The sequence below is a fragment of the Perca fluviatilis genome, chromosome 22 (genome assembly GCF_010015445.1).
Source record: "Perca fluviatilis chromosome 22, GENO_Pfluv_1.0, whole genome shotgun sequence".
Lineage (NCBI taxonomy): Eukaryota > Metazoa > Chordata > Actinopteri > Perciformes > Percidae > Perca > Perca fluviatilis.
Window position 1 is genome coordinate 18,741,999 of NC_053133.1, and position 12,951 is coordinate 18,754,949.

Below are 12,951 nucleotides of genomic sequence, written 5' to 3' on the forward strand. Positions count from 1 at the left end.
ATTCAGTTTTGTTTGTTTCATTTCTTTTATTGAGCATCTATTTACAATGTTGTAAGCCAGAAATAGGCTGATGAGCAGCCCATGGAGAATAATAACAAGAAATCCAGTTGAGAAAAATCTGATAATTGTGTGAATAATCTTCACCCTCTTGATTTTTAACTGGAGCTTGCGCTACAAATGTTCAAAATCTTAATCTGATTGGTGGATAAGTAAAACATAAAATGTACACATTTCACAAATTACATAATCATGTAAAATGTGTTGTAAAATTTTCACTTATATTATCTTCTCCTTAATTCACTTAGTGCAGTGCCAGTGGTTGTATGAATTATTATATAATAATTATGAATCATTATCCTGTCCTCTTTAAATGGTAAAACACTACAGGGTTTGATGGAGATTCAGTTCCCAGTTAAGTGATCCAAAATAAAGTATGAAACCATAATCATATCATGTTCACAGTGCTGATTACCACTGATATCAAGTCTTTCTATGCTTGTTCATTCTGCTCTATGTTGGCCACCAGACCCTTGGTGTCTACATGGGCTCGGATTGGATTGTTGAAGTATAACTTGTTGTCAAAGGTGCTTTCTCCCAAGACAGGGGTGGTTATCCGTTTACGGAAAAGGAGGAAGGCACCGAGTCCAACTACGGCGATTACAACTAGCACTACAGCCACAGTGATGCCAGCAGACCCATGAGAAGCTTCTTTAACGACGTGGGCTAAGGAGGCAAACGTATAGCAGTATTAACAGGGACATAACTGGAGTTTGAAACATATTTAATATCTTAGTTAAATAACTTACCAACAGATGGGGGCTTTTCTGTAGGTGTAATAACTGAGAAAAGAGAAATATTCAAATAAGGTGACTGATGGATCAAATTAAAACCACTGTAGGCTACATAACAGCAGATTAAATTTACCTTTGGCTGTTTTGCAGATGTAAGACCTGTATCTGCTGCAGCTGTTTGTACTCCACTGTCCACTGTCAGAATCGATGTCCACACATGATTCTGACTTTGGCATCCCCGTTTTCCAGTTGGCGTAGTCCACAACACTGTTATCAATCCACATCCACTCACCTGAAACAAGGATGCTCATTACCTTTATCCACTTGTGCCCAAAGAATATATTTAAGGAAAAATGCCACATTTGTTCTGATTGGTCTTAAGTCTTGAGCAAGAATCTAATAGTTCAACTTTGAAATTTTTAGATCACAGGAAAACAAATTACAATTTTATCAATAGTCAAAAGTCAGAATTTTTGAAAAATGAGGAAAAACACTAACAATGTGTTTATTAAATGTCTTTCATATGGTATATTTTTGTACTCTCCATATGTGTGCATGTCTTTGCTATTCAACTTGTTAGGTACCAAATACTTGATTTTGCTCCTTGTAGGTTCTGAGATACAGAAAATGTTTTATCATACTATATTTAGTCTTTGTTTTTTTTTTCCTAAAATATAATTAAACATAGAAAAAAAAGTAGTCCCAAGTGCCCAAAGAGTCAAAGACTAAATATAGTATGATAAGAAAAACTCACTGTTTACCGATTTTGAAAATGTATTCAGATTGGTGTCCAGAGAACACTTACACCAAAGGAAACTCACAATTTCAGTTTTTCATACGATGGAAAAAGGACTTGCAAGACATGCTCACCTTCATGAGTCTTGTAAAGGCCGATCCAGAAGGACTTGGCACCGTCCTGCAGAAGCTCCAGGTTCTGTTGTATGAACAGGCTCTCCTGAGGGTCCTCAATACTCACCAGAGAAGCACCTGATGAACAACAGCATACTGTTAAGATTTGCATAACATAATTTTATTTAATAAATTTGTTAGTGAAAAGTCTTCATAACGTACCCATTTTCAGACATTCAACTGAGGCATGGGCCCAGTTGTCGACCAATGAGCTGAGGAAGTAATAACAATGGCCTCTGAAAGGTATCCAGGTTTTCCGTTTCTTTGGTTCTGGACAGTTTCCAGGGAGTTGTGGGGGCTCTGTGGGTGCTATGTCTGAAAAAGAGACAGCAGGTTGCATTATTATCCATGCTTAGTGTGTGGTTATAGACAGGATATAGTGCAGGAATAGAGGAATTGTCTGACCTGGTGACCTCTTGCAAAGGGAATAGAAGGTATCGGTGCATGGTGCAGTCTTCCATGTTCTGTCCACGTCCATATACACACAGCCAAAGTTGTTTTTAGGTTCATTTGCGCCCCATTTGGTATAAGACAGCAGCCAGTTATCGACCCACTGGAACCGCCCACCAGTCTGTGAAAAAAAAAACATTAGTTGCATTAGTGGAAGTTGAAACAGTGCTAAAAGGTCTCAATTTGAAATCCTGGTACAGGTAGAGCTCTTTACCACATTGCTGTTGAGGCCGATCCACACAGGCTCATTGTGCTTGGAAATCTGCAAGGTGATGTATGCCTGGGTGACGGGGTTCAGGATACTGGCCAGATCTGCATCGTCTGCTTGGCACTGCCTCCTCGCCTCATCCCATCTCATCTTCTGGGCCACCAGTTTGTAGGAGTCATTGCCAAGTTTGTAGAAAGCCTTTGGTAACACAGTTGTGGCTGGGACTACAATCTGAGAATCTGTGTAAACAAGAAGCATCATGAAACAAATCATTCAGCTGAAAAAAAAAACTCTGTAACACAACATTTTAAACTGATGTTGTCCCTAGTTAGTATTTACACAATGCTTGACAATTAATTATCTCAGTAGAACTCGTGATAATGTGGCTTTGCTAAAAATGTTACTCACCAATGTTTCTTTTACAGATGAAGCCATGTTTGGAGTCACAGTCTTCCACCTTCCAGAATCCTTTTATTTTTGTGATGCTGCCCACCATCACCACACAGTCAAATGACTATCAGACAGAAAGTACAGTACAAGTACATTAGTTAGACATTTTAAATTAAGACATTTTCTGAGGTTAGAATACACATGTTAGAGGTGACAGGTTATCTAATGGTAGAAGTAGATTTTTCAGGGGTCTTTCATGCTTTTTTACAGTTCTTTGTAAATAGTCTGCAAGAATATGACCATCACATTGTTGAATTAAACTATAGGAGAGAGAAAGTTGGACAGAAATAGCTTTGGATATAGAAGTTGACATTGGAATAACCTCAGACATAAATGAATAACGTCCATTAGGCACTGTTGTTGGATGCCCTTTTGCCCAGTTGGTGTATGAAATGCCTTTGCCATCCGTCCACACAAAGTGCATCTCCCAGTTGACATCATTCATGCCGATCCAGAAGTCGTCTTCGTATCTCAGCATCTGCGTTGTAAGGAATGCTAGAAAAGAAAACAAAATTATTCTTTAACTCCCTAAAATCGTCGTTTATTTACATCACTGCACAATGACATGTAACCTTTACAGACAACGAAAAAGAAAACTCTCACCTTGCACTCTCTCATTGACGATAGAAACCAGATTTCCTCCCTGGTTTAAGCAGTACGTCCTGGCTTCCTGCCAGTTCTTCTTGTCATCTCCCACAACTATTTTGTAGCACTGTGTAAACAAGATGAATTTGCACTTTGTTTGTGTTTTAGAATAACAAGCAAAGGGACAGGAGGTAACCAGTGTGAAAAAAATGGGAACACATTTTCCCAGAACAGATTTAAGGACAGAGTTTAAATCACATCCTGAAAGTAAGAGGAAGTCTTTGTCTTCATCAACGCATATTATGCAGAGTTTCAGAATTGTAATCTGTGCAGTTATACATCATTACCTTTCCTTGGAAAGCGAGCCACTCTGGTGCGCATCCTCCCTTAGGAATAGTGGTTGGGGCCATTGTTGTATTAATAAAATTACTGCTTCTTTTGCAAATAGAAGGAAGCTCCATACCACAGTTAATATCATTCCAGTACCCTATGTTTGCAAAGTTTACAGATAATAATCATTAAATAATCAAAAGAAATAAATTATTAGGTTGGATGAGCTAATATTTATGAAACAAATGCAGTACGGAATGTTAGACTTACCCATGCTCTTGTATAAAGTCACACAGTTTTCATCATTATTAGCAAAGTTGGGCTCATTCTGTTCCCATGCGGTGTATGATACAGGGGTGCCATCCAGCCAGCTGAAAATGGGAAGAAGATCATGAACAAGACGTCACTAATAAAAAGGAGGAAAAACATCTGTATTTGTGGTTTGTTTAAAATTTCAGAATAGACTTTGATGGATGGCTAATGGGAAGTACCCAGTATACCTCTTACAGTAGTAATGTGCCAAAATGATGTCTGATTTACCTAAATGACTTATCCAAATTCACTGTCAGGCCAATGTAGTACTGTCCTTCTGTGCCTTTCACTATCTGTTGGAACATAATGGAAAGAGAGACATTACATTGAATCAAAAACAATTGTTACACACAAGGTTTTCAATAATTTTGGCACCGGATGTTTTTTTTGTTGTTGAGAAAATACATGCTCAATGTTAAACATTTTTATGCTTTGGTAAAAAAAAAATAATAATAATAATATTCTGAATTTCTTGCCTGTTTCCATAGGAACCTTCTCTCACTCTCCCCAGTGATGACCACAAGTTCACCAAAGTTCTTTTTGCAGAAGGCTCTAGCAGCTTCCATGTCTAACTTGTCATTGTTGATGAAATACTGTGTGTCATTGTATATTATCCAGCCATCTTCTGTGGTGTTGTATACTGTAAAGATACAAAACTGTTATCAGATGTCCCATAGACACACTATTAGGGATTAATGGTAAAAGGCTAAAAGTCTACAGCCATGCTACCAGCTCTGTGAGGCAGTACTTACACACAACAGTGCTAACAATGTTTAGCAAGTATTTAGTCATAAAGCAATGTGAAGGATTTTTTCTTTTTTTTATGTCAGGGGATCACCAAAGTCATTAGGCTTTATCCTTCAGGAACCATAAATGTTTGTACAAAATGAATGGCAATTCGTAATAATTGAGATATTTTAGTCGGTACAAAGTGGTGGACCAACAGACCGGACTGTCATTCCTAGAGCCGCTAGCATGATTAAAGAGGGAAATGGTGAAACAGAAAGATTTTTGCTAAGGAAAGGAAGGAAAGGAAGCTGGGGCTGTTTAGGGGAGAGGCCACTGCTGAAACTTACCTGGTGCAACTATGACAGGCTCAGGTTTGGGGGTCACACCTGAAAGTACAACAACCATGAAGAAAGAGTTTGAACATGAGGACAAAGCTGTACTTTAACATCACATAACTCTAACTAACGCAAAAAAACTTTCTTTTCTTTTTTAAAGATTATTTTTCGGGCGTTTTTTATTTTATTAGATAGTGCAGTTAGAGAGGAAAGGGGGGGGAGAGAGAGAGAGGATGGCACGCACCAAAGACATTTTAACCCGGGCCGCTGCCAAGGAGTCTACACACTCTACCAGGTGAGCTACAGGTCGTCCCATCACATAACTTTCTAAACAAATGTCTCTATGTAGACTGCTGCTCTATGATGAGACCTGTTCGTGTTACCTTTGCGTATCTGGCAGATCCAGTCACTGTAGGATTCACAGTGCCTATCATTCCAGTGCCGCCCGTAGTAAAAGTGGACTTCTGCACAGTGTTCGTTGTCATTGTAGTTGTTTGGTTCCCCAAAGCTCCAGTTCTCAAAGCCGAACTTGAAAACAGTTTGGGGAAACACACGTAATTAGGCCAGGGTTGAGAATAACAGTGAGTAAAGCTTTTTGTAACAACAATGCAGTGCTACATACAGGCGACCCATCGGACCATTCAAAACCCGCGTTGGTACCAAGGCTGAGGCCAATCCAGACTGGTTCAGAGGAATGAAACCTTTATGACAGCAGAAAACACCAGTATTGATTACTTGAATGGTTGATTAGCATAATATGAATTCTGACATATACAAGCTGTCAAGCTAACATACGGAGCGTTGCTCAGGTCCTGCATACTGTGTATGCTCATCAGGTCTCCACCAATGGCCTTGCAGAAGTCCTTCGCTTCATGCCAAGTCTTCCTAAGACTCGCTGACTTTTTGTAAATCTTTTTAATGAGTGAAAAAGAACATGTGTTGAGTTTTATGTACTTAAAATTGCACCAACTTCACAGATTAGTTCAGTTTGTCCTCCTACTTTGTAGCAGACGTTCCTCTTGGCAGCGGGGGTCCACCCAGACTCACAGCTCAGGGCCGGGGTGGTGGGTGGGACTGTTGTCACATGAACACCCTCTGCTTGTTTCTTGCAGATATACTTCTCCTTGTTGCTGCAGCTGACAACATCCCATAATCCAGCAAAAATCCCAGTTGTCATGGCAACACATCCTTGTTGTCTGTCTTTTATTAAACACACCAAATGAAATGGGAAAAATTTTGATAAACTGAGCTCAAAGATGTAAAGGTTACGATCAATTATTACGATCAAGAAAGGTGTTACGGAGTAAAAACGTAATGGGGAGGAAGAAAAGATAATAACAGAAAAGATATACAACAACAAATGAGAAAGAATCTACAGACAATGCTCTGTGAGGCTAAACATATAGGCACAGAGGTTCACTGAGCTAAATGCTAACATTAGCATGCCAACATGAGACATAAACAGTACATAGGCTACTGTATAACCTGCTGCATAATACACTATGAAAATGATAAGGAAGCACACATGCAAAGCTGAAGAGAAGTGTGCTGTACCTGGCATGCCCACATTGAAATGAGTGAATGTGACTTTTCTTCTGGTGGTCCACTTAAAAGTGTTTATGTCGTCTGTGTTGGAAAAACCTGTCCAGAAATACTTCTCTGGTCTCATACCCACCAAACTGACCAAGAAGGCATTCTCATATCTGCATGAAAACATATAAAAGCAGAAAGGTGAGCAATAAAATCATTTCAAAATAAAGCCTGAGATTCATTGATTAGATGGTTATTGGAAATTAATCTTCACTTTTAGATGTCACAAAGAAAAAAAAAAGAAAAGCATCCAACTCCTGTTTTAAGACTTTTAAGGGACCATACATACATATATCATTACTGTTTTAATGGTATATACCTATCAGCCACATCCACCACGTTAGCGCCAGCCTCTGAGCATGCCAGCTTTGCCTCATCAAAGGTTTTTGTCTCAGATCCAATGTTGTAACAATAAGAACCAAACCTGATTGAGCCCTTGAGATGATAAAAAAATAAACACAGTGAGACAAAATCTGATAAATGCTTTGTTGTATAATTACACTCACTATTTATACATCACTCACAAGTTTGCATCCCGGGTTGGCTTCCTCTTGGGTGCCTTCAGGTGGTTTAGTGGAGGCCTTCTTCTTACAGATGTATCCATACGTCTTCTCACACATGTGGTCAGCCCACCTCCCGTCCTGTATGGGCCACATTCAGCAGATGAGAACAGCGCCACTGGTATTATCATTGCATTCATCACCTTTTGCATTTGTTACCTTTCCTCTGATGAGGACACAGTCTTCCTGGAGGTTGGTGGCATGAGATGGCTCACCAGTCTGCCACTGGGTGAAGGTAACGTGGGAGTGATCGGACCATTCAAACAGCATCTGGTTCCTCTGATCATTCAAGCCAATCCAGAGCACATCTGTCGACACTGAGGGTTTCAAATGCACATGTAGATGTTAATGTGGTCAAAGAGTACAGTAACATTTGTTCTCTTCTGTATTTAGTTTTGTTATTCTTTAGATTAATAGTTTGACATTTTGGGAAATACAATTGTTTGTGTTCTTGCAGAGAGATAGATAAGAAAATCGATACCACTCTCCTAAATTCGAAGCTACAGCCAGCCACTGATTAGCTTAGCTTAGCTTAGACTGGAAAAACAGGGAAGATTGGTAGATTGGCTCTGTCCAAAGGTTAAAAAAAATCCACCTACCAGCAGTTCTAAAGCTCACAAATAAACATAGTACAACACTGTGAGTTTGCCAAACAACCAACGGAGACTTAAGGAAGTTACTTCACATAACATGTAATTTTGACCCTTCAGTTTGTGTACTGGTTAAACAAACAAGATTTAATGTGTTCATTAGTGAGCTTTAGAGGTATTGGTAGGCGGATTGTGTTACTTTTTGACGGAGCCAGGCTAGCCGTTTCCCCCTGTTTCCAGCCTTCATGCTAAGCTTCCCTAATTTGCTGCTGGCTGTAGCCCCACATGTACCGTGCAGACATGATGGTGGTATCGATCTTCTTATCTAACTCTTGGCAAGAAAGCAAATAACCATATTCCCCAAAAATGTCGAACTATTCCTTTAAAATTAAAAAGTTCTCTAATATCAAAGGTTTCCAAAATCAATCATTTTTAGCATAGATTATTTCAAAAACCAACAAATCACTGAAAAAAATAAAAATAAACTCTTCACACTTACAGTATCCAGACTGAGATATTATGAAGCTCTGCTCTTCTATACTGCTTATGCTGGCCAAGTCTGCACCCTCTTTGTGACATGCAGCCAAAGCGTCCTTCCACATCTTTTTACTCCTCTGCAGGTAGTAACAGTTACCTGCATATGGAACCCAGTGACTGGGACAGAAGCTGGGCTGGTCTTTGTCTGTGGATAGAGACCAAAAAGGTGTGAACATATTTGGTTTGTACTACTAAGACTCACTCTAATAAGCCAGATCATTTGGAATTAGATTATATTACTTGGTGGTGGAGGCAGACTGGTAGAGTTTCCTTTGCGACAAATGTAACCAAGTTTCTTGGTGCATGCGTTGCTCTCCCATTTTGAGGCTTTTGCAGCATTTAGGGTTGCACAGGTGAGCCCGGGCTCTGACGAGGGATGGCCTATTGGAAACATCAATCCATGTATCATTTGTTTTTAATGTAATAATTAATTGATAATTTATGAGAGCATTTGTAACACCAACTGTAAATACAGTATGTAATCATTCAAGAAGCTTACTGTTGTAATCATACAGCCGGCCACATTACATACAGTAACGTTCTGCTCCTGTCACAGTTTATTATGTCTTCACTAACCTGGGGCCCAGTTTAAATATCTGAACGGGTTTCCGTTGCTCCACTGCCATCCACTCTCAAAATCCAAGCTGTTCAGTCCAATCCACAGAGATGTTCCCAACGCATGTGTCAACCCTACGTCAACCCAAACATAATAATGTGGTTAAAGTTCAATGATATAACATTGTTTTGTATAGGTAACTTATACAAGGTTGACGTTGTACCTGAAATGTATGACAGCTCATGTAGCTCAACAATGCTGAGAAGGTCGGCTCCCTGCTGCTGGCAGCTCTTCCTGGCCTGATGCCAGGTCAACGCTGACTGTGCGTTCCTCTGATACTGAACCCCTGTGACCGGGTCAGTGTCCCAACCTGAGGATACTGCATTATGGTAGAAACACAAATGATCAAACTGAGGTAAATTATTTACATGAAGTAAAGGTAATCTAAAACCTGTTGACCTGAATGGATTTTAAAGATAATAAGCAGAGATGTGGACTTGAGGCTTTGACTCAAGTCGACTCGAGTCACTGTTTTGAAGACTTGTGACTTGACAAAACATTATTGACTTGAGACTCGGACTGTAAGTTAATTTGAGACTTGACTTGAGGCATGATGACTTGTGTGTATTCATAAGTTTGAATGTTAGCTGTTAAATATAAACTAATATAATTTAATGTCGTCACGTTTCTGTCTAACTATCAATTATGCTATGCAGCCGCAGCAGCGCAAACTGAATTATGATTGGATGACTCAAAAAGCTTCCTGGTATATCATTGTCACGATTGGATGACAGGCTGTCAGTCAAACTCCTTGCTATGGCAACACCTAACATCAAAGACCCCTGAGGAAGCCTTCCGTCGGACCAGACCACCACAATGGCTGCGTCTGTGCCACGAGTAATCACTTTTGGATTTAAAAATGTCACGCAACCTTACTTGACTTGACATAACCTGTGACTTGACTTGAATTGCCGAAAAAAAAAAATAACTCGAGACTTGTTTGAGACTTATACCAAATGACTTAGGACTTACTTGAGACTTGAGCAAAGATGACTTGGTCACAACACTGACAATAAGTGTCTCAAAACTGAAAAAAATACTGTAGATGAATGAGGAACATCTTCTACGTCCCTGTCTAGGACTGTGTTGTGTTTCATTAAAAAAACAATGGTAAAAGTGAGCTCCAAGTTTTAGAGCAACGTCAGGGGAAAGACAGGCCTGTGAGAAGAGGAAAACAAGGACAGTGCTGTGTTGACAACTCATGAGAGGAAGTGGTAGTGTTTTGCTGCTGGGGGGAGAAGAGGGGGTCAGAAAGCAGACCTGTCACCACTGACCTCTTTAATGATAGCACTAAGAGAAATAACATAGTTCTGCATGGTTTGATAAACAGAATTCTTCATAAAAATGTGCAACACAGTCTCTTTGTTGATATATATGGATGTTTCTTACCTCCGGTGGGACAAAAGCCCCACTTTTTGACTTTATTGTAATCTCTCTCTGTTGCACACCACAGTTGTCCATCTGAGCGACCTTCCTTTGTGCATTCAGCGAACCACTTCTCCCCAAATTTAAATGGGAACTGACAGGGGCCTCCAAAGGCATTCCCCCCTATCGTGAAAACCTCTGAGGAGACACAGACCATGACGTTAAACATAATAAAAAAAAATATTTTTAGCAAAATAAAACATGCAAAGTCAGCAAATCAACAACCTACTAGATATACATGACAAAAGTATGTGGACACTTGATGAATACATCCAGCTGTGATCGATCGATCGATCTATCTATCTATCTATCTATCTATCTATCTATCTATCTATCTATCTATCTATCTATCTATCTATCTATCTATATATATATATATATATATATATATATATATATATATATATATATATATATATATATATATATATACACACACACACACACACAACAGCCACTGTTTGGGAAGGATTTCTACAAGATTTTGGAACCTGGCCAGGGATTTGCTCTCCCATTCAGCCACAGGAGCATTAGCGAAGTTGTCCACGGATGTTGGGCGAGAAAGCCTGGCTCACAACTCCAGTTCCAGATGTGTTTTTACACAACACACTTAGAAAACTATATCTTTATGGACCTTACTTTGTGCACAAGGCTGGTGATATGGTGAAAAACAGCCACAAATTTGGGCACACTATTGTCGACTATTAGATACACTACCATTATGTACAGATGAGGTGTAGAATGTACAGACAGGGTAGTCCACAGACTTTTGGCTTTTTGCTAATATGCTAATGGATAGTGTACCATTTGTGATGTATTTCTAATCAGTAGCATACATTTGTTTTACTAATTGGCTGCCCATCTGCCCATACTGCAGCTCTTGACGTAGATGCTCAACTGTAGGTAGATCTGTTGGATAGCTCTCATTTACAGACAGGACGGCAGTAGTTAAGTTGAGTCACAGATGGGTTGAAGTCTGACAGTCAGACTACAGATTTTGCAGGACGTCGTTGCTGCATCTGTCCTGATGAATCCCCTTGTATCAAACATGCTTGATATTGGCACTCGCTCCTCAGTTTAAACACCACCATGTTTTGTGGTTTAAGGATGTTTCAATTAAACTTTGTACTTTTTATAATGCCTGCATTTCATTTTTGCATACTGCCTCTTCGGGTAAATAACTATGTCCAGACTCTGAGGAATAGAGTGTAGAGTTTTCCACAACTAAATGAAATAAGCATCAGCATCATCACTTGAACAGACCTTTTGAAATGACTTTTAATCTACAGCCATAGATTACTTGGTCTACATGGTAGAAATCCCAATTTGCTAAATATAGTATTGCTTGTCAAAAATGTATTTTGTCTTAATCTCTGCATGGGAAGATTCTACACAACAAACTTTGGCAGGACTTTCTGACATGCCCTTCCAACCTTTCCAAAGATAAGATTCAACAGTATATACTAATGGGGACTTTGTCTTTTGTTAAAATGGATTGTGTCCCCACAATTCCTACCTTGAAACCCCTTTGAACAAAGGTCACCCCGGGTGCCAAATATCCTCCAGCGACTCCAGAGCCCTACCCCTTTGTAGATCATTATGTTCCTCTCATTGCGGTTGCCCCAGTTTAAGTGCAGGTCCTGGTCTTTTAGGCCAAAGAGGGTCTCATTCTTGCACTGCCAGTGTTGGAGCTCACTATTCTCATCACATTCAAAGAGGAGCACCTTCACCCAGTCTTTAATCTCTGTGGCCCCCAGACAGAGCTTGAGGGACAGACTGAGGATGCGCGATTCGGAGGCCCAACGAAACTGCTGCGCTTTGGCATGAGGATCACAGGGAGCCACCGTGATGGAGGTGGCACTCTCCACCTTTATGCACTTGTTGTGGTTCTCGTTGAAGATCAGGAAGGAGCCACTGTCTAGAGCAGAACAGAACAGCTTCAAACTAATTAATTCACAATCCGATTACTCTCATAATTTAACACAGCCAAGTTGAATAGACAGAAAATGTGTCAGGGGTACGTACCTATGTCTGCAGTAATGCAGAGGACTTGCAGGAGACAGAGGACCACAGCGACATTTGAACAGGGTAGCATTATCCTTAGTGTGTGGTTTGCACTCAGTGCTGGATGAGGTTATAGGAGAGTTTTCCAGTCATGAGAGAAGGAGTCTGCTGTGTGCTAGGGGGGGGGGGGGAAAAAAGGGAGGGGGGGTTTTTTTTTTTTTATTCACAGGGGGGGGGGGGGGGGGGGGGAAGGGGGGGGGGGGGGTTTTTTTTTTTTTTTTAATCACACTGATGGGTATCCTGTCACATGGGTAGCTAAGGTTGGTCAAACGACAGCAATTTCCATGAGCTTCCACAGAAGTTTTTTTGGCAGAGGAAAGGAAGGCAGGAAGTGGGACGCAAGCAATCTCATCTCACTATTTAACAAGAAAAAAAAAGTCACCGGTGATAGCTTCAAGACAATTCAAGATGTCAGCAGGATAGGACACTAATTCTATTTTTAATAAATCAAAGGCAAAAGTGGAAGCGGG

At 40.1% G+C, this 12,951-nt stretch overlaps 1 protein-coding gene across 1 annotated transcript; it reads right to left on the reverse strand.

Annotated features, from left to right (window-relative positions):
- Window positions 1-12,602, reverse strand: mrc1a (mannose receptor, C type 1a). Its single transcript, XM_039789519.1, has 30 exons — window positions 12,443-12,602; window positions 11,934-12,335; window positions 10,382-10,555; window positions 9,156-9,311; window positions 8,953-9,066; window positions 8,617-8,757; window positions 8,339-8,521; window positions 7,409-7,566; window positions 7,214-7,330; window positions 7,009-7,124; window positions 6,654-6,802; window positions 6,100-6,299; window positions 5,895-6,010; window positions 5,722-5,800; window positions 5,483-5,627; window positions 5,112-5,150; window positions 4,512-4,675; window positions 4,264-4,328; window positions 3,994-4,094; window positions 3,741-3,880; window positions 3,412-3,520; window positions 3,131-3,303; window positions 2,767-2,872; window positions 2,365-2,597; window positions 2,106-2,271; window positions 1,863-2,015; window positions 1,662-1,778; window positions 925-1,083; window positions 807-839; window positions 1-723 (listed from the first exon to the last, which is right to left on the reverse strand). The coding sequence occupies exons 1-30, from the start codon at window positions 12,510-12,512 to the stop codon at window positions 491-493; spliced, it is 4,311 nt and encodes a 1,436-aa protein (XP_039645453.1). The 5' UTR covers window positions 12,513-12,602; the 3' UTR covers window positions 1-490.
- Between the last annotated feature and the right edge of the window lie 349 nt (window positions 12,603-12,951).

Bases quoted from the DNA above. Each gene is read 5' to 3' on its own strand.
- mrc1a (XM_039789519.1), bottom strand. From the start codon at position 12,512: ATGCTACCCTGTTCAAATGTCGCTGTGGTCCTCTGTCTCCTGCAAGTC. The intron at 7,125-7,213 runs GTGAGTGATGTA...TATCATCTCAAG, and splicing joins CCAACCCGGGATGCAAACTT to GGCTCAATCAGGTTTGGTTC. The intron at 840-924 runs GTAAATTTAATC...CTCTTTTCTCAG, and splicing joins CATCTGCAAAACAGCCAAAG to TTATTACACCTACAGAAAAG.